General features: G+C 43.7%; 1 protein-coding gene across 3 annotated transcripts in view; it reads left to right on the top strand.

Annotated features, from left to right (window-relative positions):
* Positions 1 to 27598, top strand: part of PRKAR2A (protein kinase cAMP-dependent type II regulatory subunit alpha) — a 102995-nt gene that overhangs the window by 15168 nt on the left and 60229 nt on the right. For 2 of the 3 annotated variants that reach the window (XM_033206577.1, XM_033206567.1), the window contains exon 2: positions 25666 to 25701. The exons of the other annotated variant lie outside the window; for it this stretch is intronic. In XM_033206577.1, coding sequence (XP_033062468.1) covers positions 25666 to 25701 — 36 coding nt within the window. The remainder of the gene's footprint in view (positions 1 to 25665; positions 25702 to 27598) is intronic. 3 annotated transcript variants of the gene reach the window in all.

Here is a 27598-nt window from a genome sequence, read left to right as displayed (position 1 = left end):
ACCTTCACATTCACTTACCACTTGTTGACTTCACCCAAAATAGCTTCCAGTCCTGCAAGTGCCATGCACAAGTGTGAAATTACTTTTATACCATATTTTTACCATACATTTTCTATGTTTAGATATACAAATAACCTAGGAGTAATGGGCTTTACCATATATTCTAGGTGTGTTGTAGGCTGTACCATCTAGATTTGTGTAAGTACACTCTGTGATGTTTGCAGAATGATGTAATTGCCTAACGAATTTCTCAGAATGAAGGGATACGTGTGCTTTTGTTTTTTCGAGGCATCTAGTATTTTAAAAGTAAAATTATAATTCAAAGAGTTTACTTCATGCTATCAGCAGACATACTTATGTTCTTTCTTATTCTGTTCTTTTTTTTTTTTTTAAATCAAACTCAGTGGTAAGAATTGTCATGTTCTTTTTTGGGGAAGATTATTGGAACTTTGTGTTTGGTGACTCCATGATTTTTAATACGGCAGGTGATTTGTCTTGGCATTTCGAGACCAAGCATCCAACGCTCAACTAGTGGGTTGGTTTCTTAGCCCAAACAAAAAGAAGCCCTATGTTGTTGGTGGTACTCCAGGGCTTTTTTGTAGCTATCATCATCAGATAATTCTGCATATGTTTAACTTTAATGAACACCAAATTTAAAAAATGCTAGTAGATGAGTGGTATCTGAAATCCTAACAATTTTCAACAAGACTGCTCTTACTTCAGAGTGGAGTTTAGTGCCCCTTAAATGAGTGGGCATCAGTGGCCTTGCATATCTTTTTCTATGTTAATCTTTATTTTTGTAAGTTGACTAGAGAGGTTTTTTTTAATTTAATTACTTTTTTTTTTTTTTAAATTTACAACCCTATTCACCAAGAGTAGAGAGTTTTAAGTTTGTTTTTTGATGTGTAATAAAGAATGTGGGCCGGGCGCAGTGGCTCAAGCCTGTATTCCCAGCACTTTGGGAGGCCGAGACGGGCGGATCACAAGGTCAGGAGATCGAGACCATCCTGGCTAACCTGGTGAAACCCCGTCTCTACTAAAAAATACAAAAAACTAGCCAGGCAAGGTGGCGGGCGCCTGTAGTCCCAGCTACTGGGGAGGCTGAGGCAGGAGAATGGCGTTAACCCGGGAGGCGGAGCTTGCAGTGAGCCAAGATCCCGCCACTGCACTCCAGCCTGGGTGACAGAGCGAGACTCCGTCTCAAAAAAAAAAAAAAGAGGCCAGGCGCGGTGGCTCAAGCCTGTAATCCCAGCACTTTGGGAGGCCGAGACGGGTGGATCATGAGGTCAGGAGATCGAGACCATCCTGGCTAACACGGTGAAACCCCGTCTCTACTAAAAAATACAGAAAACTAGCCAGGCGAGGTGGCGGGCGCCTGTAGTCCCAGCTACTCGGGAGGCTGAGGCAGGAGAATGGCGTGAACCCGGGAGGCGGAGCTTGCAGTGAGCTGAGATCCGGCCACTGCACTCCAGCCTGGGCGACAGAGCGAGACTCTGTCTCAAAAAAAAAAAAAAAAAAAAAGAACGTTACTAGCCTTTTTCCTGGGGTCCCTGGCATTGTGTGTCTAAAACCTTTGGAATTTTCCAAGTGATAGAAATATCTTTCTTTGTTATTCATGAGCCTTTTGGATCATACCTGAGTTTATGTTGATGAGATGATTCAGGATGGGGACTTGTCACCAGAAAGACCAACCATGTCATTAAAGAGCGGATGTTTTGAGGCAGTCTAATCTCTGGGGAGAAAAAGGGGGCTGGAGGTTGAGTTGAGTTATGTGGCCAATGATTCAATCATGTCTATATGAAACCCCAGTAAAAACTCTGAACACAAAATTGGTGGATCATCCTGGTAGGTAAATTCATTGATGGGCTGGGAGGGTGATTGCATGGGGAAAGGGGACAGAAGTTTGTGTTCAGGACCCTTACAGACCTTGCTGTATATCTCTTCATTTCACTGGCCCAAATTTGTATCCTTTATAATAAAACTGTAATTATAAATACAGTGCTTTTCTGAGTTCTGTGAGTTCTAGTGAATGTTGAACCAGAGGGGTCATGGGAACCCTGGAATTTTTTTGAGACAAGGGTCTTGCTCTGTCACCCAGGCTGGAGTGCGGTGGTGCGATCATAGCTCACTGCCGCCTTGACCTCCCGGGCTCAGGCAATCCTCCTACCTCAGCCTCCCTAGTAGCTAGAACCAGAGGTGCGTGGCACCACACCTGGCTAATTTTTAAAATTATTCCTAGAGATGTGGGCCTCTCTATGTTGCCCAGGCTGGTCTCAAACTCCTGGGCTCCAGTGATTTTGCTGCCTTAGCTTCTCAGTGCTGGGAGTCACTGTGCCCTGCCGGAATCCTGGATTTGTAATGAGTTGATTAGAAGTACAGGTGTCCTGGGATCCCCAAAGTATAACTACCATCTGAAGTAAGGGCAGTCTTGTTGGGCATCTTGCCTTTTAACTTCTAAAGTCTGATGCTACCCACCTAGACTTAGCATCAGAATTGTACGCAAGTATACCAGTTAGTGACAGAATAGTTTTATATTCCTATTATATATAATTCTACTGAAATTAGGAGCCAGATGTGATTTGATGACAAGACATATACCAGAAGGGGGATGTGACCTTTGGTCCTTTCCAGCTTGGGTAATAGGAAATCATTCTTTTAGTCTATTTTTTAATTGAATTTAATTTTTTTCTTTTGAGACAGAATTTCTCTCTTGTCCAGGCTGTAGCGCAGTGGCGCAATCTTGACTCACTGAAACCTTTGCCTCCCAGGTTTAAGCAGTTCTTGTGCCTCAGCTTCCCAGATAGCTGGGATTACAGGCGCATGCCACCATGCCCAGCTAATAATTTATGTTTAATGTCCATGCTTGCCACGGTCTGTACTCGACAAAAGGTAGCAGGAAAGTCTCCATCCTTACTCCTTAGGAGTTTTTAGTGTGATGCAGTAGACATGTGGATTGTGCCTGTGAATCGCCACTGCTCTTCAGCCTGAGCAACATAGCAAGACTGTTTCTTAGAAAAAGAAAATCAGGTCTGGCGCGGTGGCCTCATGCCTCTAATCCCACCACTTTGGGAGGCCAAGGCGGGCAGATTCCTAAGGTTGGGAGTTTGAGACCAGCCTGACCAACATGGAGAAACCCCATCTCTACTAAAAGTACAAAAATTAGTCGGACGTGGCAGTGTATGCCTGTAATCCTAGCTACTCGGTAGGCTAAGGCAGGAGAATCGCTTGACCTGGGAGGCAGAGGTTGTGTGCGCCATTGCACTCCAGCCTGGGCAATGAGTTGAAACTCCGTCTCAAAAAAAAAAAAAAAAGAAAGAATCAGTATAAATTCAAGAATTTAACCATATTTTATATGTTTGAGTTCATTGCCTTTTTTTCCTTTTTCTTTTTTCTTTTTTGAGACAGAATCTCACTCTGTCACCCAAGCTGGAGTGCAGTGGTGCGATCTCGGCTCACTGCAACCTCTGCCTCCTGGGTTCAAGTGATTTTCCTACATCAGCCTCCCAGGTAGCTGGGATTACAGGTATGAGCCATGACGCCTGGCTAATTTTTTTTTTTTTTTTTTTTTTTTTTTTTTTGAGACGGAGTCTCGCTCTGTGGCCCAGGCTGGAGTGCAGTGGCCAGATCTCAGCTCACTACAAGCTCCGCCTCCCGGGTTTACGCCATTCTCCTGCCTCAGCCTCCCCAGTAGCTGGGACTACAGGCGCCCGCCACCTCGCCCGGCTAGTTTTTTGTATTTTTTAGTAGAGACGGGGTTTCACCGTGTTAGCCAGGATGGTCTCGATCTCCTGACCTCGTGATCCGCCCGTCTTGGCCTCCCAAAGTGCTGGGATTACAGGCTTGAGCCACCGCGCCCAGCCCGCCTGGCTAATTTTTGTATTTTTAGTAGAGACAGGGTTTCCCATGTTGGCCAGGCTGGTTTCAAACTCCTGACCTCAAGTGATCCTCCCGCCTCGCCCTCCCAGAGTGTTGGGATTACATGGGCATGAGCCATTATGCTTGTCCTCATAGCCATTCTTATTCAACTTTTATTTTAGGTTCAGGAGGTACATGTGCAGGGTCCTTCCTTCCTTCCTTCCTCCCTCCCTCCCTCCCTCCCTCCCTTCCTTCCTTCCTTCCTCCCTCCCTCCCTCCCTTCCTTCCTTCCTTCCTTCCTTCCTTCCTTCCTATTTTGGAATGTACAGGTTTGTTACAGGTGTAAATTTCATATCACCTGAGGTTTGGGATATGAATGATCTTATCACCCAAATAGTGAACATGGTACCTGGATAGGTAATGTTTTCAACCCTTACCGTGCTTTTTTTTTTTTTTTTTTTTTTTGAGACAGTCTCGCTCTATTACCCAGGCTGGAGTGCAATGACATAAACTCACCTCACTGCAACCTCTGTCTCCTGGGCTCAAGCAATTCCCCTGAGTAGCTGGGATTATAGGCATATGCCACCATGCCCAGCTAATTTTTGTATATATATTTTTAGGTGGAGTTCTGCTCTTGTCGTCCAGGCTGGAGTGCGATGGCGTGATCTCAGCTCACTGCCATCTCCTCCTCCCAGGTTCAAGTGATTCTCCTGCCTCAACCTCAGAGTAGCTGGGATTACAGGTGCCTGCCACCACGCCTGGCTCATTTTTGTATTTTTTTTTTTTTTTGAGACGGAGTCTCGCTCTTTCGCCCGGGCTGGAGTGCAGTGGCCTGATCTCAGCTCACTACAAGCTCCGCCTCCCGGTTTATGCCATTCTCCTGCCTCAGCCTCCGGAGTAGCTGGGACTACAGGCACCCGCCACCTTGCCTGGCTAGTTTTTTGTATTTTTAGTAGAGACGGGGTTTCACCGTGTTCGCCAGGATGGTCTCGATCTCCTGACCTCATGATCCGCCCGTCTCGGCCTCCCAAAGTGCTGGGATTACAGGCTTGAGCCACCGCGCCTGGCCATTTTTGTATTTTTAATAGAGACATGGTTACTCCATGTTGGCCAGGCTGGTCTTGAACTCCTGAGCTCGAATGATACACCTGCCTTTGCTTCCCAGAGTGCTGGGATTATAGGCGTGAGCCACTATACCCAGCCCCGGTCCTTGTTCTTACTTGATGTTCGTATTATCCTGTCATTTTGTAGTGGTAACCTCTTCAAATTTCCTCCTGATTTCCTTTTGCTATGGTCTTAGTGGACTTTCATAGTGTCCTTGATTTCTGGTAGAAGATTTTTTTTCTTTTTTTTTTTTTTTTTTTTTAGAGACACGGTATTTCTCTGTTGCCCGAGCTGGACTGCAGTGGCGTGATCACGGCTCACAGCAGCCCTGACCTCGCAGGTTCAAGCAGTCCTCCCACCTCGGCCTCCCCAGTAGCTGGGACCACAGATGTGCGCCACCATACTCAGCTAATTAAAAAAGTTTTTTTTTTTTGTAGAGATGGAGTCTCCCTATTTGCCCAGGCTGGAAGATGTTCAAGTCTTGTTACATTTTTGGTTTTAGACTTGTGGTTAGAAAAAACTCTCCAACCATGTTTTTCTTCTCCTCTCACAGTACCACAACAGTCATCAACATAGAAGACTTCTGTGACCAAATAAGTTTTTCCTCCACACACCACTCAGCAGACACCAGCTGGGTATTCTCACATTTATTTCTGACTGTCTTCCTGGAGACAGCAACAGATCTCACAGGTTGAGGGCTCAGCCCATAAGACAGCACCCCCTCCCGACCCCCTTCAGACACCAGTCCCAAGTATGATTTCTGAAAAAACTGCAGATTTTCTTGAGTTCTTATCTTTAGAATATACCTTATTAGGATTTCCAGTTAAAGTCGCTTGAAGGGTCAGGCACGGTGGCTTACACCTGTAATCCCAGCACTTCAGGAAGCTGAGGTGGTCGGATTGCTTTGAGCCCAGGAGTTCAAGACCAGCCTGGACAACATGGTGAGACCTCGTCTCTATGGTAAAAAAAAAAAAAAAAAAAAAAAAAGTCACTTAAAATAATCCTTTGTGTGATTCTCTTTCCAATTCAGTATACAGTAAGTTTGCTTTATGCTTTAGGGATTGCTTTTTCTAATTTAATTTTATAATTGCTTAAAATATTTGTGATTCCAAAGCCAAATCTGTAAAACAAGGTATATTCAGAGAAAACTGGCTTCTACCCTTGTAGCCTCCACTCAATTCTTTCCTTCCCCTATAGCAGTGGTTTTCAGCCTTGGGAGCTTTTAAACAATATTGATGCAATGGCCCCACATCCAGTCAAGGCCATGATTGCACCACTGCACTCCAGCCTGGGCAACAGAATGAGACCTTGTCTCAAAGGAAAAAAAAAAAAAAAACCAACATCCTGGGGCATCAGGAACACGTTTGACTTGAGATCTGCATATTATTCTATGATTCAGATGTACTAACTGGCCTGATTTGTTATTTTCATTGATTACTAGTCTGTAACATGTCTTGTGTTTTAATTACAGAATATGTGAAAGTTTGTTCTTAGGAAAATGATAATGACTTAATTTTGCTAATTTGCTTTTTCTTTTATTAGAGTATAATTTTTTTCTTTTGGCATCAGTTACTGCGGCCATTTTTTCCTTCTCTTTGCTCTAATCTAAGCATATAGATTCAATTCAGTAGATACTGTGAGTGCTAGCTGGTGTTCTATCAATTTGAAATGGTTCTGTGGCCATGGAACTTTGGGGGATGCTTCTACAGGCCGGGGACACATTAAACAGCTTTATAAAGGGGAAGAACATCATCATATTTATACCCCATGCAAGCTGTGTGATGAACTGGTCTGAGGCAGGGCCAGCCTGGATGCTGGGAAACTCCATGTTGTTGTTTTTTTGAGACAGAATCTCACCCTGTCGCCCAGGCTGGAGTACAGTGGTGCAATCTTGTCTCACTGCAACCTCTGCCTCCTGGGTTCAAGCAGTTCTCCTGCCCCAGCCTCCCGAGTAGCTAGGATTACAGGCATGCGCCACCATGCCCAGCTATAGTAGAGATGGGGTTTCGCCATGTTGACCAGGCTGGTCTCGAACTGACATCAAGTGATCTGCCCGCCTTGGCCTCCCAAAGTGCTGGGATTACAGGCGTGAGCCACCGTGCCTGGCCCTGTTTCCGTTCTTTTTTTTTTTTTTTTTTTTTTTTGAGACAGAGTCTCACTCTGTCGCCTAGGCTGAAGTGCAGTGGCATGATCTCGGCTCACTGCAAACTCCGCCTCCTGGGTTCACGCCATTCTCCTGCCTCAGCCTCCCAAGTAGCTGGGACTACAGGCGCCTGCCGCCGCGCCCTGCTAATTTTTTGTATTTTTAGTACAGACGGGGTTTCACCATAGTCTTAATCTCCTGACCTCATGATCTGCCTGCCTAGGCCTCCCCAAGTGCTGGGATTATAGGCATGAGCCACTGCGCCCGTCCCTTGTTTCCATTCTTTTTTTTTTTTGAGACGGAGTCTCGCTCTGCCGCCCAGGCTGGAGTGCAGTGGCTGGATCTCAGCTCACTGCAAGCTCCGCCTCCCGGGTTTACGCCATTCTCCTGCCTCAGCCTCCCGAGTAGCTGGGACTACAGGCGCCTGCCACCTTGCCCGGCTAGTTTTTTGTATTTTTAGTAGAGACGGGGTTTCACCATGTTAGCCAGGATGGTCTCGATCTCCTGACCTCGTGATCCACCCGTCTCGGCCTCCCAAAGTGCTGGGATTACAGGCTTGAGCCACCGCGCCCGGCCTAGTTTCCATTCTTAAAAGGGAGTTCTTGACTGTCTTTCAAGGGTATGGTAAAAATTAAAGATAATGTGTGCTAAATACCCAGTGTCTGGTGTGATAACTGTAATTGGTTGTGTAATCGTTTCTATTGATGGTAGAACTCATATCTCTCAAAACCAGGGAACTTGCATATTTAAAAATTCTTGGGAAGTTGGATTATCAGTAAGAATTTTGATTGTAAAATACAGAATTGTGACAGGAAAAATAGCAATAGCTGGAAGGGAGTGGGGATGGGTAGGAGGAGGTATTTCCCTAGTTTTGGGAAAGCCTGAAGCAAAGCTGCTCTTTACAGCAGAGAGTGATCCTTTTAGGTCTAGATAGCTAGTGTTCCTAGAGTTGAAGTTTCTGCCCCTGTGTAAGTAGTGCTCTGTGTCATCTCTGACTTGACCCATAATCCCCACCACTCCTTGCTCTGATCTTGCTACAATCAGATCCTATACTTGGGGAGACGTTCTTTCTCTTTCTCTGAGACATGGCTTACGCTGGACTAATCATTCCATCCTTGACCTACTGTTAGCCTGTGTGTTTAGGAGTAAATGGGGGAGTAATTAAAATTGTGTGATTGGAGATGGTCATGGCATTACCCCTGACATAAGGAGCCTGGAGGAACAGGAACTGTGAAGTTTATTGGTTCTATCCTGGACCTGTTGAATTTCAAGTCCAACCCATGGAGTTGGAGTTCCAGCTGGCATTTAGCCAACGTTGGGAATGTGGGTGTGGAGAGCGCAATGGTCATGAATCAAGCTCACTTTTTCACATTTCTTTTCCTTTGCATATGCCTTCCCTTCTGCTTGGAATGCTGTCCTCCCCTTCTTGTTTCTCTGCTGAACTGCTACTTGTCTTTTATCAACCAGTTCAAGGGTTTCCTTTTCTGCACAGCAGCAACCCTATGAGGTAGGTGCTATTATTATCCTGGTTTTATAGATGAGGAAAGTGAGGCACAGAGGTTAAGTAACTTATTCAAGGTCACACTGCTAGTAAGTAAGGTGACTGGATTTAAACCCAAGCAGCTGGCTCAGAATCTATGCTTATAAGTGCTTCATTCATACTGGTTTCTCGGTACTTGGTAAGTACTTATCATATGAATCAAGTGTTCACAGTAGTCATCTATGTGCAAGAGAGTTAAGGAGGCAGGTTCTCTGTTTTAGGACAGCATTTCCAGTGAGACAAAAAGCAATCCCCAAATGTTTCCTAATGTGTTCCCTTTTCTCTGTTCCTGTTACCATTCAAGCTTTCTTCATTTTTTGTCATAACTATTACAGTAGGCCCATTACTGGTCTTCCCACTGCATGTCTGATTCCACTGGTGATATTATTATTAGAATAGTCTTTCCAAAATGCATGTATGACCCTCTTATTCCCTTATGGTAGATCTACTCCATTGGCTCCACAGTGCTTAAATCTGTTCCTGATTCAAACAAAACAGCGAGCTATTCTGTATCCCCAGTTTGGAATATTCCACAGAAGGAATGGCTTGGATTGGGTCATATTCCCTTTTGGGAATAAGTTACCATGTATATTCTATGCTTGTTCCAAGCAAGTTACCTTGCTTGAGAACACTGATTTGCCGAGCTTGGATCATGCACCCTATCCTATGACCAAGTTGGAAGTGGCAGGCAGAGTGAGAAGCCTGTGAGAAAGCCACTCCTAAAGGATGACTCTGGTTACCTAGCTAGAAGGAGGTGGGGGTTTGGAGTAGTGTCACAGGAGGTAGGTTGACACAGTGGTATGGCTAAACACTGTTGTGGCCTTCAGCTTCCCCACTGCCTTCCTGTGTTATTTCAGCAGATGTCCACTCTGGTCAGCACTGGGACAGGGGAGGATAAGAGTGCTCTTGACTATAGGAGCTTATCATCTGTCCGGTAGGGGCAGCAGTAAGCAAGCAGGCAACATGATCCTTCTGCAGGAAAAAGCTGGGGGGATTCTAATAAACATTGTATTGCTAAGGATTCATAATTAAATAATGAAATGGTGGGATTTATTTCAAAAAATGTAAAACAAACATTTTATTGATTCACACTTCTACTTTTCCTCAGTTGTCAAATTTAGATGACTCAGATTCTGGCTTGACCACTTTCTAGCTGTGTGACCTTGGGTACAATTCTCTGAGTCTCAGTCTCCTCAGCTACAAAATGGGATGGTAATAGGGTTGTTGTGAAGGGTATATGTGATGATGCATTTAAAATGGTTGGCATAATACTTGCACATAGTGGGACTCAAAAGTTGTAACTAACAAAAAATGTTTGAGGCAGGGCATTGTGGTACATGCCTGTAATCCCAGCACTTTGGGAGGTCAAGGCGGGCAGATCACCTGAAGTCAGGAGTTCGAAACCAGCCTGGCCAACATGGTGAAACCCTGTCTGTACTAACAATATAAAAATTAGCCAGGTGTGGTGGTGGGCACCTGTAATCCCAGCTATTTGGGAGGCTGAGGCAGGAGAATCGCTTGAACCCGGGAAGCAGAGGTTGCAGTGAGCCAAGATAGCAGCACTGCACTCCAGCCTGGGCAACAAGAGAGAAACTCTGTCTCAAAAAAAAAAAAAGAAAAAAAGTGAACGAGGTATACATGGCAAAATAGCAGCTGTGAAAAAAAAATGTGAAACTGCAGTATTTTAAAGATAAATAATTTTGAAAAACCAGCAAACAAACCCTCCACAAAACTATAATATCCCTAACATTTTACTGTCTCAGCACTTCCATACATAGGGTCATTAAGTCTGCTCTTGGGTCATTTGTGGTAAGTGGTACTACCCTTACTGAATTTGTGAGAATACTGAGGCTCAGAGAAGTTTAAGTTCTCTTTTTTTGAGACAGGGTCTTGCTGTGTCACCCAGCTTGGAGTGCAGTGGTGTGATTACAGCTCAAGTTCCCTGGCTCAAGCCATCCTCCCACCTCAGCCTCCCAAGTAGCTGGCACTACAGGTGCACACCACTGTGCCTGGCTAATTAAAAAGATTTTTTTTGTAGAGACAGAGTCTCACTATGTTGCCCAAAGTTGTCTTGAACTCCTGGGCTCAAGCAGCCCTCCCTGCCTTGGCCTCCCAAAGATTATGGATGTGAGGCACTGCACCTGGCCAGTTTAAGTTCTGAAGCTATAATGCAAACCTGTCTTTTGTGTTGAAATCTTACTATTGTTACACTTGCTTTGTTCTCCAGAGTGTTGTCAGATATTAAAAATGAATGGCTTATATTGTAAAATGACAGTTAGACTAAAGATTAGTGGTATAGTTTTGGTTATTTGAAAATATAGCAGATAATTCTTGTGCAAATAATTTGGCAGTGTAGCTCTTTGGCTTTTGGTTTCTTTTTTTTTTCTGAGATGGAGTCTCGCTCTGTCGCCCAGGCTGGAGTGCAGTGGCGCAATCTCAGCTCACTGCAAGCTCCGCCTCCCGGGTTCACGCCATTCTCCTGCCTCAGCCTCCCGAGTAGCTGGGACTACAGGCGCCCGCCACCTCGCCTGGCTAGTTTTTTGTATTTTTTAGTAGAGACGGGGTTTCACTGTGTTAGCCAGGATGGTCTCCATCTCCTGACCTCATGATCCGCCCGTCTCGGCCTCCCAAAGTGCTAGGATTACAGGCTTGAGCCACCGCGCCCGGCCGGCTTTTGGTTTCTTAATAGGCTGATTTTTGCTTTTAACAGGATGCCTTGGGTATGGTTGGAAGTGCCTACCTGCCTGGCTGGCATGTAAATGATGGAGAAACCTGATCTGCCTCTGTGCGGCTTTGCATCAGAACAGAGGGCAGCTTCGAGATAGCAGAGTTTGTTAGGTGGTACCTTTTGGCTGTAGAGAGTGTTAATGTTTATGGATAGTTAATTAGCACATTTGGGAATGGAAAACAATTTCTCTTCTCTGCTAGATTTCTCCCCTCTTCTAGATTGCAAGATTTATGAATTTGGAGGAATAAGAATCTTCCACTTTCTCAGTGGCATTGCAACTCTACATGCTAATGCTGTCAAAAGAAACAAAAATCTTAAAATGAAGGAATTTTTTTTTTTTAAGTGATATGTCATTTCTTATTTGGGGCTCACAGCTCTTGTGCTGTAAAGAGCATGCCAGATCTTTTTTTTGCTTGGTTAAGATGTCTCCATTGTTTTTGTTTTTAAAATATGGAGTGTTTTTTCTCTCTCTTTTCTTCCTCAGTCCTTACTTGGTTTATTATTATCTTATTTTAAATTTTATTTATTTATTTATTTTGTTTACTTATTTTGAGATGGAGTTTCATTCTTGTTGCCCAGGCTGGAGTGCAATGGTGCGATCTTGGCTTACTGCAACCTCCATCCCCCGGGTTCAAGTGATTCTCCTGCCTCAGCCTCCCGAGTAGCTGGAATTACAGGCGCCCGCCAAAATGCCTGGCTAATTTTTTTGTATTTTTAGTAGAGACAGGGTTTCACCATGTTAGCAAGGCTGGTCTCGAACTCCAGACCTTAGGTAATCCGCCTGCCTTAGCCTCCCAAAGTGCCAGGATTACAGGCGTGAGCCACCATGTCTGGCCTTTTTTTTTTTTTTTTTTTTTTTTTGGAGACATAGTCTTGCTCTGTCACCAGTCTGGAGTACAGTGGCACAGTCTAAGGTCACTGCAACCTCCAATTCTCCTGCTTCAGCCTCCCGAGTCAGTGGGACTACAGGCACGTGCCACCATCCCCAGCTAATTTTTGTATTTTTAGTAGAGATGGGGTTTTACCATCTTGGCCAGGATGGTCTCAATCTCTTGACCTCGTGATCCACCTGCCTCAGCCTCCCAAAGTGCTGAGATTACAGGTGTGAGCCACTACACCTGGCCTATTATCATTATCATTATTATTATTATTATTATTATTTTAAAGAGATAGGGTCTTGCTATGTTGCCCAGGCTGGTTTTCAACTCCTGGGCTCAAGTGATCCTCCTGCCTCGGCCTCCTAAAGTGCTGGGGTTACAGGCATGAGCCACCATACCCAGCCTCCTTAATTGGTTTATTGCTAAATGTTTAAGCTTATAAACTTAAGAAGGAACCTCATAATACTTTGGAGCTCTCCTTTTAAACTTGCATTGATTGGGTGGGTAAACTTGCTCTGTGGTTGCCCTGGAAAAAGGGGCTTAGGTGAGGTGAACATTGCTTTGATTCCATACTGTACTGCTGTTGAGAGACTATCTGCAGGCTGAAGTTTGGACAAGACAATTTGTACACCCAGTTAATAATTTTTTTTTTTTTTTTTTTGAGACAGTCTCACTCTGTCGGAAGACTGGAGTGCAGTGAGGCAATCTCGGCTCACTGCATTTCCCCCACCTCCCAGGTTCAAGCAATTCTGCCTTAGCCTCCTGAGTAGCTGGGACTACAGGTGCGCACCACCACGCCCGGCTAATTTTTGTATGTTTAGTAGAGACAGGGTTTCACCATGTTGGCCGGGATGGTCTCTATCTCTTGACCTTGTGATCTGCCTGCCTTGGCCCCAGTTAGTAAATTTTTTTTTTTTTTTTCCAGTTAGTAAATTTTTATCAGCCATGTGCTGAGCACTGTGCTGGAGATTTAGAAATGAGTCTGACAAAATGCCTGTCTTCTAAGAGTTCATGATCTATTCTCCAGACAGACAGTGAACCACTTACAATGTGCCTAGGGTGTTTTCACTTATAAATGTACAGGATTCTAGGGGAGGGTTATGGGAACTGCCTGGAAGAATGAGAAGGTGAATATCAGTGGATATACCCACACAGGCTGTGAAAATGTTCCTTTTCTAGGTAGAAGGAAGGTTTCGGTTGGTTAGATAGGAACAGGGGAGAGGTACAGAAGGTAAGGTTGGAGAAGTATTAGTAATAAAGCTAGCTTTTTTTTTTTTTTTGAGATGGAGTCTCGCTCTGTCGCCCATTCTGGAGTGCAGTGGCGTGATCTTGGCTCACTGCAACCTCCACCTTCTGGGTTCAAGCGATTCTCCTGCCTCAGCCTCCTGAGTAGCTGGGATTACATGCGCGCGCCACAACACCCAGCTAATTTTTGTATTTTTAGTAGAGATGGGGTTTCACCATGTTGGTCAGGCTGGTCTCAAACTCCTGACCTCGTGATCTGCCTGCCTTGGCCTCCCAAAGTGCTGGGATTACAGGCGTGAGCCACCACGCCTGGCCCTCTTTTCATTCTTCTTCTTCTTTTTTTTTTTTTTTTTCTGAGATGGAGTCTTGCTCTGTTTGCCCAGGCTGGAGTGCAGTGGCGTGATCTCGGCTGACTGCAACCTCCACCTCCCAGGTTCAAGCAATTCTCTTGCGTCAGCCTCCCGAGTAGCTGGAACTACAGGCGCCCGCCACCATGCCTGGCTAATTTTTTGTATTTTTAGTAGAGATGGGGTTTCACTGTGTTAGCTAGGATGGTCTCGATCTCCTGACCTCATGATCCGCCAGCCTCAGCCTCCCAAAGTGCTGGGATTACAGGTATGAGCCACCTTGCCCGTCCAGCTTCTTTTTTAAAGCATAATAAAGTTAACTTACTCTTTGTCAGGTATAAGCTAAGTCATATATATATGATATATAAAATATGTATGTATGTCGTATACTTTATATGTATGTATATGTGCGTGTATGTATGTATGTTTGAGTGTGTGTGTGTATATATTTATATCTCACATCACAAAACCATGCCAGCACCGTCTGAATATCAAGGGGCTTTAGAACTGGTAAATTGAAAGCCGGGCGCAGTGGCTCATGCATATAATTCCAGCACTTTGGGAGGCTGAGGTGGGCAGATCATCTGAGGTCAGGAGTTCGAGACCAACCTGGCTGACATGGCAAAACCCTGTGTCTACTGAAAATACAAAAATTAGCCAGGCATGGTGGTGGGTGCCTGTAGTTTCCCAGCTACTTGGGAGGCTGAGGCGGGAAAATCACTTGAACATGGGAGGTGGAGGCTGCGTTGAGCAGAGATCGCACCATTGCATTCCAACCTGGGCAACAGAGCGAGACTCTGTCTTAAAAATAAAACAAAACGGCCAGGCGTGGTGGCTCACACCTGTAATCCCAGCACTTTGGGAGGCCGAAGCGGGCAGATCACGAGGTCAGGAGATCGAGACCATCCTGGCTAACACGGTGAAACCCCGTCTCTACTAAAAATACAAAAAATTAGCCAGGCATTTTGGCGGGCACCTGTAGTCCCAGCTACTCAGGAGACTGAGGCAGGAGAATGACGTGAACCCAGGAGGCGGAGCTTGCAGTGAGCCGAGATCGCGCCACTGCACTCCAGCCTGGGCGACAGAGTGAGACTCTGTCTCAAAAAAAAAAAAAAAAAGCTTTTTCTGCTCAAAATTGCCTGTAACACCAAATGAATAAAGGATGTGGTAAATTGTTTTCTTGTTACTACACCTCAGAACCTGAGTCATTGCTGCATTGTGTTGTAGGATGTGCTTGTTTATTGTTAGTCACAATTAGATTATAAGCTCCATGAGGACAGATGGTTTGTTTTGCTCCCTCCCTAATCTCAATGTCTAGCATATAGTAAATATTTTACTAAATGGATGAAAAATGTCCTAGTTCTTCCTGCTTATTTCCGCATCTCTTTGTTTCTTTTTCTTCCTATTTTCCTAGTACTTAAGATTTACATGACTCACGGTGAAGGACTTTCAATAGTTTTTTTTTTTTAAGTGCTTTATTGAGATGTAATTTATATATCATACAATTCACCCATTTTAAGCGTACAATTTTTTAGTAAACTTACAGACTTGTACAGCTATCACCACACTTTGAGAACATTTTTCACCCCCAAAAGTTCCCTCTTTTGTGTCTATTTGCAGTCACTCCCCATTCCCTCTGCAATCCCAGCCTACGGCTAATCTACTTTGTGTTTTTCTAGTTTTAACTTTTCTGGGCATTTTACATAAATGGAATCATTCAATATGTGATCTTTTTTGAGCCTGGCTTACTTTTGGACTTTGCATAATGCCTTTTTTTTTAAAATTGAGGTGAAATTCGAACAACATATAATTAATCTTTTTAAAGTATATAATTTTGTGGCATTTAGCACATTCACAATGTTATGCACCCACTGCAGCTCTCTAGTTGCAACATCTTTTCATTCCCTCAGAAGAACAACCTGTACCCAATAAATAATCACTTTTAATTCTCCCCTCCTTTCATCTCTTGGCAACCATCAGTTGGCTTGCCTCTATGGGTTAACTATTCTGGATATTTCATATAAAAGGAATCATACAATATGTGATTTTTGTGTGTGTGTCTGACTGCTTTTATTTAAGTATTTTTGGGGTTCATCCAAGTCACATAAGTCAGTAATGATTCCTTTTTATGATTGACAGGGTCTTTTGCTCTGTCACCCAGGCTTGAGTACAGTGGCATGATCGCAGTTCACTGCAACCTTGACCTTCCAGGTTCAAGCCATCCTCCCACCTCAGCATCTGAGGTAGCTGTGACTACAGTCATTAGCCACTGTACCTGACTAATTAATTTTTTTTTGTTTGCTTGTTTTTGGAGAGACGAGGTCTTATTACATTGCCCAGGCTGGTAATCGCTCCATCTTGGCCTCCCAAAGTGCTGGGATTACAGACTTGAGCCACTACACCTGCCCCTTTTTTTTTTTTTTTAAGATTAAAATTAAGAGATAGTCTCCCTCTGTTGCCCAGGTTGAAGTGCAGTGGTACAGTCATGGCTCACCGCAGTCTCGACCTCCTGGGCTCAATGGATCCCCACTCCAGCCCCCTGAGTAGCTGGGAATCAAGTGCATGCCACCTTGTCTGGCTAATTTTTAAAATTTTTGTAAAGACATGGGGTCTTTCTGTGTTCTGTGGGCTGGTCTCAAACTCCCGAGCTCAAATGATCCTCCCGCCTTGGCCTCCTAAAATGCTGAGATTATAAGCATGAGCCACTGCTCCCGGGCCCATGTCAATTCTTACAGGCCCATTGCATACATTTAAATGGCTACATAGAGGTTTGTACTCATGCCTATAATCCCAGCACTTTGGGAGGCCAAGGCGGGCTGATCATGAGGTCAGGAGATCGAGACCATCCTGGCTAACACGGTGAAACCCCGTCTCTACTAAAAATACAAAAAAATTAGTCGGGCATGGTGGTGGCCACCTGTAGTCCCAGCTGCTGGGGAGGCTGAGGCAGCAGAATGGCGTGAACCTGGGAGGGGGAGCTTGCGTTGAGCTGAGATCGTGCCACTACACTCCAGCCTGGGTGACATAGCAAGACTCTGTCTCAAAAAAATAAAGTACACAGTAAGATATGCATGGGTTATATGCAAATACTGTGCTGTTCTACATTTTTGAGTATCTTCAGATCTGAGTGTCTTCAGATTTTGGTATCCATGGGGATCTGGAACCAGTTCCCCACGGATACTGAGGGATGATTATATACACAAATATATGTATATATTCATCTACATGTGTGTGTGTATGTGTATACACACACACAACACATGTATTTCTCTCCATATGTGAGTTTTGTTGAGAACATATTCCTAGAACTGGAATTGTTCCTGGGTTAAAGGCAGTTTACATTTAAAATTTTAACAGAGACTGTCAAATTGTCCTTCTCAATGTTAAGATCACTCTGATAAGTGTGAAGAGAATTGATTGACAATGGGAAAAAAGGTTTTGAGGCTACTGCAAGTCATCCAAGCAAGAAATGATGTGCCTCAGACTAGGATGACAGTAGAGATCAAGGAAGGTAGACTGATTTGAGAGATGAAGTGGGAGGGAGAACAGATGGAATTGTTAATGAAGTAGATGTGAGTAGTGAAAGAGAGGAAAGAGTCTAGAATGATTCGGGTGGATCTGCGACTTCAACTAGAGTTGCTATGTGAGATGAAAGCCTACTTGTCATGGCCAGACCAGATGACTTCATAGATACTTTGTAACTCTGACATTTTATGATTTTAGAATTTATGACAACATCCTTATTTATAGATTGAATGAGAGCCATATTGAATACTTTGTCTTTTATAGTTGTAGAGATGTAATTGCATTTGATTGGCATTTGTAGAGCAAGCACTGACACATTGAGTCTGTCACTAAACTATACAGTTTTTTTTTTTTTTTGAAATGGAGTCTTGCTCTGTCACCGAGGCTGGAGTGCAGTGGCGCAATCTTGGCTCACCGCAACCTCTGCCTCCCAAGTTAAGTGATTCTTCTACCTCAGACTCGTGAGTAGCTAGGATTACAGGAGTGCGCCACCACCCCTAGCTAATTTTTTTTTGTATTTTTAATAGAGACAGGGTTTCACCATATTTGCCAGGCTAGTCTTGAACTTCTGACCTCAAGTGATCCACCCGCCTCAGCCTCCCAGAGTGCTGGGATTACAGGTGTAAGCTACTGCACTCGGCCTAAACTGTATAGATTTTTTCTCATCTCTGGAATCTATTTGTTTTCCTTCTGTTCATAAGCCACACATCTAACCTAAGCCACTACCTTTGTCTATCAACTATAGCCAAAGTGATCTTTATATAATCTAGTCTGCAATGACTTCTTTTGGTCCAGGTACTTCATATTGTAACAGAAGTGCTGTGTCCGCTGCTGATCCACTCACAGTGAACATTTCAAAATGGTTCTGCTTGGCCAGGCGCGATGGCTAACACCTGTAATCCCAGCACTTTGGGAAGCCAAGGTGGGCGGATCACTTGAGGCCAGGAGTTCATGACCAGCCTGGCCAATGTGGCAAAACCCTGTCTCTACTAAAAAAACAAAAATTAACAGGCCAGGCACGGTGGCTCACGCCTGTAATCCTAGCATTTTGGGAGGCTGAGGCAGGTGGATCACCTGTCAGGAGTTCAAGACCAGCCTGGCCAACATGGTGAAACTATCTCTAAAAACAGGCTGGGGGCGGTGGCTCATGCCTGTAATCCCAGCACTTGGGGAGGCCAAGGTGGGCGGATCACGAGGTCGGGAGATTGAGACCATCCTGGCTAACACAGTGAAACCCCGTCTCTACTAAAAATACAAAACATTAGCTGTGTGTGGTGGCAGGCATCTGTAGTCCCAGCTACTCGGGAGGCTGAGGCAGGAAAATGGCGTGAACCTGGGAGGCGGAACTTGCAGCGAGCCAAGATCTCACCACTGTACTCCAGCCTGGGCGACAGAGCAAGTCTCCATCTCAAAAAAACAAAAAACAAAAAACCCTGTCTCTAAAAAAAATACAAAACAAATTTAACTGAGCATGGTGGCGGGTGCCTGTAATCCCAGCTACTTGGGAGGCTGAGGCAGGAGATTCGCTTGAACCTGGGAGGTGGAGGTTGCAGTGAGCTGAGACTGTGCCATTACACTCAAGCCTGGGCAATAAGAGCGAAACTCATCTCGATAAAAAAATACATAAATTAGCCAGGCATAGTGGTGCGCACCTGTAGTCCCAGCTACTCAGGTGGCTGAGGCACGAGAATTGCTTGAACCCAGGAGGCGGAGGTTGCAGTGAGCCAAGATCACGCCACTGTACTGCAACCTGGGCAACAGACCAAAACTGTCTCAAAAATAAAACGAAAACCACACACAAAAACAAAAAAAAAATGATTCTGCTCAATTCCACCTTGTTTGAGGTACCCAAGTCTCACCCTTTTTCCAGCGTTCTTACAGCTGTTCAGGACTGGAGGTGTCAGGGTATGAGTGGAAGCAGGGAGCCTGCATGTGCAGAATCAATGGATTTTTTTTTTTCCCCGAGACGGAGTATCGCTCTTATGCCCAGGCTGGAGTGAAGTGGTACGATTTTGGCTCACTGCACCCTCCGCCCCCCAAGGTTCAAGTGATTCTCCTGCCTCAGCCTCTGGAGTAGCGGGGATTATAGGCGCCAGCCACCACACCTGACTAATTTTGTATTTTTATTAGAGACGGCATTTTGCCATGTTGGCCAGGCTGGTCTCAAACTCCTGACCTCAGGTGATCCACCCGCCTCAGCCTCCCAAAGTGCTGGAATTACAGGTGTGAGCCACCGCTGCGCCTGACCAGAATCAATAGATTAAGAGGAAAGGTATTCTGTACTGGAGGACTTCCTTGTCATTGCTTGGTTCTGGATAGAGGGATCTTTCTTTCCCGTTTTCTCAATTACGGCTTCCTCTCCCATTAAGTTTTGATCACTAGTCTCCAGACTGAATCTCCTGCCTCAGCCTCCCAAGTAGCTGGGATTACAGGCACCCGCCACCATGCCCAGTTAAATTTGTTTTGTATTTTTTTTAGAGACAGGGTTTTTTGTTTTTTGTTTTTTTGAGATGGAGACTTGCTCTGTCGCCCAGGCTGGAGTACAGTGGTGAGATCTTGGCTCGCTGCAAGTTCCGCCTCCCAGGTTCACGCCATTTTCCTGCCTCAGCCTCCCGAGTAGCTGGGACTACAGATGCCTGCCACCACACACAGCTAATGTTTTGTAGTAGTAGTCTCCAGACTACTACTACAGGCTTTTCAATCCCCTCCAAGAGAATCTTTATCAAGTACTTTATATATTTGTTCCTGCCCCCCTCTCTCAGGTGAAGGAGACAGGGGATACAGAGGAACAACCAGTTTAAGTCTTCTGAATATTGCTGTGCCACAGCATGGCTTCCAGATTGGTTTACCGTGATATCTGGTTTACCGTGATATCTGTACTCTTTTCCCACATTGCTTATACTCATGCCATAACACACTGCTTTCATTTCTTGAAATCACAAGCTCATTTACCTTCTAGCCCAAATGTAGTTAGACATGGTTTCTGAACCCAGGACCTATCTCCTCTCTCTCTCACAGAGCACTCTGTACTTGCCATTGTTCTAGTATATATCACACTATTATGATTTTGTTGTTGATTTTTCCACTAGATCCTAAAAGGTCTTTGTAGACAAGGGAACATATTAAATCATCTTTATTTCCTTGCTGGATAGCACAGTGCCAGTTATGAGAAGGCTCAGAAACTATTTTTTGAATGAATGAATGTGTATTAGGCACCAACCAATATTGAGCTATTTTTTATTTTTTTAAATTCAGAGATGAAAGAATTAATAAAGAAGAACAATATAAGGCCAGATGCGGTGGCTCACACCTGTAATCCCAGCACTTTAGGATGCCTATGTGGGCGGATCACTTGAGGTCAGTAGTTTGAGACCAGTCTGGCTAACATGGTGAAGTCCTGTCTCTACTAAAAATACAAAAATCAGGCCGGGCATGGTGGCTCACGCCTGTAATCCTAGCACTTTGTGAGGCCAAGGTGAGTGGATCATCTGAGGCCAGGAGTTCGACATAGCCAACATGTCGAAATCCCATTACTACTAAAAATACAAAAAAAAAAAATTAGCCAGGCCTAGTGGCAGGTGCCTGTAATCCCAGCTACTCGGGAGGCTGAGGCAGGAGAATTGCTTGAACCAGTGGAGGCTGCAGTGAGCCAAGATTGTGCCATTGCACTCCAGCCTGGGAAACAAGAACAAAACTCTGTCTCAAAACAAACAATAATAATAATAATAATAGTAATAGTTGCAGGACAGGCACCGTGGCTCACGCTGTAATTTCTGCACTTTGGGAGGCCGAGGTGGGCAGATCACTTCAGGTCAGGAGTTCGAGACCAGCCTGGCCAACATGGTGAAATCTCGTCTCTACTAAAAATATAAAAATTAGTCGAGCATGGTGGCACACGCCTGTAATCCCAGCTACATAGGAGGCTGAGGCAGGAGAATTGCTTAAACCCAGGAGGCAAAGGTTGCAGTGAGCCGAGATCACACCACTGCACTCCAGACTGGGCAACAGAGCAAGACTCTGTCTCAAAAAAGAAGAAATACTTCTTTTTTTAATTGTAGGCATTCGTAACCATGTATTTCACTCTTAGCACTGCTTTTGGTGCATCCCCTAAATTTTGTTATATTGTTTTTGTTTTTATTTGTTTCAAGGTATTTTCTAATTTCCCTTTTAATTTATATGTATATGTAAATTAATATTATTGTGATAGGTTATTGGTCATGTTTTACAATTATTTTTCCAGCATTTTAAGATGTTATGTTCTGAGAGAGAGTGCCTGGCACTACAGTTTTTAATTTCAATGACTGCTTTTTTCCATAGAAGTTCAGTTTTTTCCAAGTTTCCCTGTTTTTTTAAATTTTATTTTAAATTTTTGTTTGTTTTTTGAGACAAAGTCTCACTGTGTGACCCAAGCTGGAGTGGAGTGCAGTGGTGTGATGACGGCTTATTGCAACCTTGACCTCTTTGGGCTCATGTGATTCTCTCTCCTGAGTAGCTGGGACAGTAGGCTTATGCCACTGTGTCTGGCTTATTTTTGTATTTTTTGTAGAGACAAGGTTTCTCCATGCTGCCCAGGTTAGCCTCAAGCTTCAAGCCTTAAGCAATCCTCCCATCTCTGGTCATTTTTAATCATATCTTAATTTTTCTTTATGCTTTTGCTTCCTTTTTTATTTTTTTAAATTTTTTTGCTTTTTTATGTCTTTGTTTTAAATATACTGTTCTTATTTTATAATAGTTCTGTAGGCCGGGCGCGGTGGCTCAAGCCTGTAATCCCAGCACTTTGGGAGGCCGAGACGGGCGGATCACAAGGTCAGGAGATCGAGACCATCCTGGCTAACACGGTGAAACCCCGTCTCTACTAAAAAATACAAAAAACTAGCCGGGCGAGGTGGCGGGCGCCTGTAGTCCCAGCTACTTGGGAGGCTGAGGCAGGAGAATGGCGTGAACCTGGGAGGCGGAGCTTGCAGTGAGCTGAGATCCGGCCACTGCACTCCAGCCTGGGTGACAGAGCAAGACTCCGTCTCAAAAAAAAAAAAAAAAAAAATAGTTCTGTAATCATGATCTCTAACCCTTTGAGATATTCCCTTAGAGCACCCATGGTAAATTGTTTCATTGTGTGTTTTACAATTTTAGGTAATGTAGTCATGTTCACTGGGGCTTTAATTATAGAAATCTCACGAGATCTGGGTTGATGACCTAAAGTGGTATATCATCTGTCTGCCTGAGTGACAGGCTGGAGTGTGGTTGTGTGATCACGGCTCACTGCAGCCTCTGCCTCCCTGGGCTTAGGAGATCCTTTCACCTTAGCCCCCCGAATAACTGGAACTACAGGCCCATGGCACAATTCCCAGCTAATTTTTTGTTTGTTTGTTTGTTTTTGGTAGAGATGGGATTTTGTTGTATTGCCTGGGCTGGTCTCAAACTCCTGGGCTCAAGCGATCCACCTGCCTTAGCCTCCCAAAGTGCTGGCATTACACGCGTGAGGCACAAGGCCTGTCCAGGCACATGTGTTTCAAATGATCAAAGGAAATTATTGGCTACTGGTTTTAAATAATTCTAGTCATATGATAAATGAGCATTTGCCTCCTTCCTGGGACTATTTTTGTTACAGAGGCCTTACATTAATTTTATTTGTCTCCCTGAGCCATCTTCAGTTTGTTTTTACCTAATACTCATATTTCTCTTTCTTAAAGGGCAGGAAGTCTTAACGTGTTTTTTAAAAAATAAAAATAATCTTGGCCGGATGTGATGGCTCATGCCCATGATCCCAGCACTTTGGGAGTCTGCAGCGGGTGGGTCACTTGAGGTCAGGAGTTCAAGACCAGCCTGGCCAAAATAGAGAAACCCCATCTTTACTAAAAATACTAAAATTAGCCAGGCATGGTTGTGGGCGCCTGTAATCCCAGCTACTCAGGAGGCTGAAACAGGAGAATTGCTTGAACCTGGAGATGGAGGTTGCAGTGAGCCAAGATTGTGCCACTGCACCTCAGCCTGGGCGACACAGTGAGATTCTGTCTCAAAAAAATAAATAAATAAATAAAAATAATCAGATTAAGCTTTGAAGGTTAGGAAAAAACCTTATGCAGATAATATGGTTTACTAGTGAGAATTTAGGTAACAGAAATAAAATGATAAGTGAAAAGTCAAAAAAAAAGTTTTTGGGTTTTTTTTTGACATAAAGACATGTGGTACATTTTCCTGATTAATGTACTGTCCATGGGCAGGTGAAAACTCACCCATATTGGCAGGGGGAAGTATAACTTAATTTACTTTTAATTTTAGTGTAATACTCTAAGTTATTATATTTTTATTTTATTTTATTTTATTTTACTTTATTTTATTTTGAGATAGAATCTTGCTCTGTCGCCCAGGCTGGAATACAGTGATACGATCTTGGGTCACTGCAGTCTCCGCCTCCTGGGTTCACGCCATTCTGCCTCAGCCTCCTGAGTAGCTGGACTACAGGCACCCGCCACTACGCCCATCTAATTTTTTGTATTTTTAGTAGAGATGAGGTTTCACCATGTTAGCCAGAATGGTCTCGATTTCCTGACCTCGTGATCTGTCTGCCTCGGCCTCCCAAAGTGCTGGGATTACAGGCGTGAACCACTGCGCCTGGCCTATGTTTATTTTTATTTTTTATTTTTTTTTAGATGGAGTCTCATTCTGTCACCCAGGTTGGAGTGCAGTGGCGCAATCTTGGCTCACTGCAACCTTCGTCACCTGGGTTCAAGCTGTTCTCCTGACTCAGCCTCCCAAGTAGCTGGGATTACAGGCATACACCATCACACCGGCTAATTTTTGTATTTTTAGTAGAGACTGGGTTTCACCATGTTGGCCAGGCTAGTCTTGAACTCCTGACCTTGGGTGTTCCACCTGCCTTGGCCTCCCAAAGTATTGGAATTACAGACATGAGCCACCACGCCTGGCCTAAGTTATTTTAAAATGCAGTATAAATGCTATTATCTAGCAGGTCTGAGGATTATCTTTAAAGAACTTTATTACTTGTTTTATTTATTTATTACTTTTTTTTTTTTTTTTTTTTTTTTGAGACGGAGTCTTGCTCTGTCGCCCGGACTGGAGTGCAGTGGCTGGATCTCAGCTCATTGCAAGCTCTGCCTCCCGAGTTTACGCCATTCTCCTGCCTCAGCCTCCCGAGTAGCTGGGACTACAGGCGCCCACCACCTCGCCCGGCTAGTTTTTTGTATTTTTTAGTAGAGACGGGGTTTCACCATGTTAGCCAGGATAGTCTCGATCTCCTGACCTCGTGATCTGCCTGTCTCGGCCTCCCAAAGTGCTGGGATTACAGGCTTGAGCCACCGCGCCCGGCCTTTTTTTTTTTTAATTGAGACAGAGTCTCCCTCCGTCACCAAGGCTAGAGTGCGGTGGCAGGATCTCAGCTCACTGCAATCTCTACCTCCTGGGTTCAAGTGATTCTCATACCTCAGCCTTCTGAGTAGCTGGGATTGCAGGCATATGCCACCATGCCTGGCTGGGTTTTCTTGTATTTTTAATAGAGATGGGTTTTCACCATGTTGGCCAGGCTGATCTTGAACTCCTGACCTTAAGTGATCTGCTTACCTTGGGCTCCCAAAGCGCTGGGATGACAGGTGTGAACCATCTCACTCGACCTAAAGGATATTAAAGAAGAAAATTTCGGGCTGGGTGCAATGGCTCACGCCTGTAATCCCAGCACTTTGGGAGGCCGAGATGGGTGGATCACGAGGTCAGGAGATGGAGACCATCCTGGCTAACACAGTGAAACCCCATCTCTATTAAAAAAGTACAAAAATAATAGCTGGGCCTGGTGGCGGGCACCTGTAGTCCCAGCTATGCGGGAGGCTGAGGCCATAGAATGGCATGAATCTTGGAGGCGGAGCTTGCAATGAGCCAAGATTTTGCCACCGCACTCCAGCCCAGGTGACAGAGTGAGACTCCATCTCAAAAAAAAAAGAAAATTTCACTATTTTATATCATAACATTATCAATAAATTTGGTAGACTTCTTATTCTAGTGGAGTGATACAAATTAGATGGAATGTAGATGTGAGCAGAAATAAAATTGCCAGATTGAGTATATTGAAGGTATAAAGAGTTTGTTTTCAAAGAAATGTTGTATTTCTTATATTGTCTTAACATGATCACATTGAACAACTATTTGTGATTGAGTTTGGAAGACTATGAAATCGCCCACTGCTTGGTTTTGAGGGACTTAGGTCTATTGTAAAAGACTTGCAAAAAGGGAGGATAAAGATGGGGCCTGGTGACATAATAATGACTAAATGTTGCTTCTTTATTTTGCAGTTCCAATTCCTAGCAGATTTAATAGACGAGTATCAGGTATGTGTTCTATTTCATAACATACTACTAAAATGCTGTTTTAAGATAGGAATATATTGAAAAAACAGATATGTTGAATAAAAAGATAAGCTCCCATCACAGAATATTATCTAAAAGTAAAATTACCTATAGTTTCTTTATTCTGTTTTTAAGTTCTGAGTATGTATGTACATATTTTATATTGCTATAATTGATGCAGTTTGTTTGCATTTATGTCATTACTATTTTTTCATGTTTATAATTACAGCTTCAGAAAATGATTTTTCATATTCCTGTTTCTGGTATTCTGGCTTATGCCGCCATTAACTCTTACATATACCTTTTTGAGCCACTTGAATTATTTCCTCAGTTTGGGTACTGGAAGTGGCGTTCTCTGGTCAGAGACTGAGCATTGCCTTGGCTTTTTCTCCTTATTTTCTAGAGACAGTTCACAGATAGGCTGCTGGGAGAAAGGCACTCTGTACATGCCTCTTTTCCACCAATATCTTAATAACATGGAATTTAGATGTAAAATAGTACTTCATATCATTTTATATGGCATTTCTTTTGGTTGTTAAAAAAAATGAATGCTGGCCAGGCGCAGTGGCTCACACCTGTTATTCCAGCACTTTGGGGGGTCTTGGCGGGCGGATCACGAGGTCAGGAGCTCGAGACTAGTCTGGCTAACATGGTGAAACCTGTGTCTACTAAAAATACAAAAGAATTAGCCAGGTGCAGTAGTGCGCCCCTGTAGTCCCAGCTACTTGGGAGGCTGAGGCAGGAGAATCACTTGAACCCAGGAGGCGGAGGTTTCAGTGAGCCAGGATCGTGCCACTGCACTCCAGCCTGGGCAACAGAGCGAGACTCCATCTCAAAAAAAAAAAGAACGCTTTCCAAATATGGGAAATCTGTTTGTATTTTCTTATGTGGTACTAGGTTGGTAATATTTTGCCCTTTTTTCTGATATAGTCCATATTGGTTTAAAAATAAGTTTGGGTAAACTTTCCAGGTTTTTGACCTTTTGAAATTTTTAATGCAAAATTTCCTTAGGTGGTTATGCTATTTTTTAAATTGAGTTAGAGATGTTAATATATGACTGTTACCTCAAACACTGCTGGACACATAGGCACTCAGTAAATATTTATTGCATATGCACATCTTTTTTTTTTTTTTTTAAAAAGATTGTTCCTGAGAAGGCTCCCCTTTTTTTCATAAAACTGGTAAATATATTTTATGAAAGTTTTTCTTAAAGTGTTTGACTTTTTAATAAATGTGGAATTTATTTGGTAGTACAGTGGAATGTTAATGTGTTTCAAAACTGCTAGGCAAGTGGTATGTATCACATTGTTCTTTCATATTTCCTTGTTTTAGGAAGGTTTCTTGATTTGAAATTGTCATCTGACCTATTATAGTGCTAGGAATTGCTTTTCTATCCCTTAATCTTTGTCTTTGAGAAAATCGGCTCATTTATGTTTTCAGAAAGCTTTTGTTGTCATTCTACACAAAAATCTGTTGAAAGGAGGTTGAAGAATATGTTATGGTCAGAGAATCAATATCCTGAGAGTAGGTATTAAGGTTAGTTTGATACCCGTAAACTATTATCTTCCATTTTTGTTCATCTCTGTCCTGCACCTTTTTTTCATCTGAAAGATTAGTTAAATCCCTTGACGTCTGTAGGATAGGTCTGGGAGATGGAGAGTATAGTGATACCTCCTCCCTAGGTCACAGTTGGTGTTAGTTCGTGAATTGCTGCTTGGCCCTCTGCCAGTATTGTTCAAATCTTGAACCTTGCGGAAGACACAGACAAGTACATGGTATTATCCCTCCTCCTCAGATTTCTTAATCTGAGGATTTAAGATTGAAATGTTAAATGAAAATAAAAGATTTTTCAAATAATTCAGTAGGATGATACAGGAAA

Source organism: Trachypithecus francoisi, unplaced genomic scaffold, assembly GCF_009764315.1.
Source record: "Trachypithecus francoisi isolate TF-2019V2 unplaced genomic scaffold, Tfra_2.0 Lachesis_group0, whole genome shotgun sequence".
In the NCBI taxonomy this organism is placed as follows: Eukaryota; Metazoa; Chordata; class Mammalia; order Primates; family Cercopithecidae; genus Trachypithecus; species Trachypithecus francoisi.
This window is presented reverse-complemented; position numbering and strand designations above follow the sequence as displayed.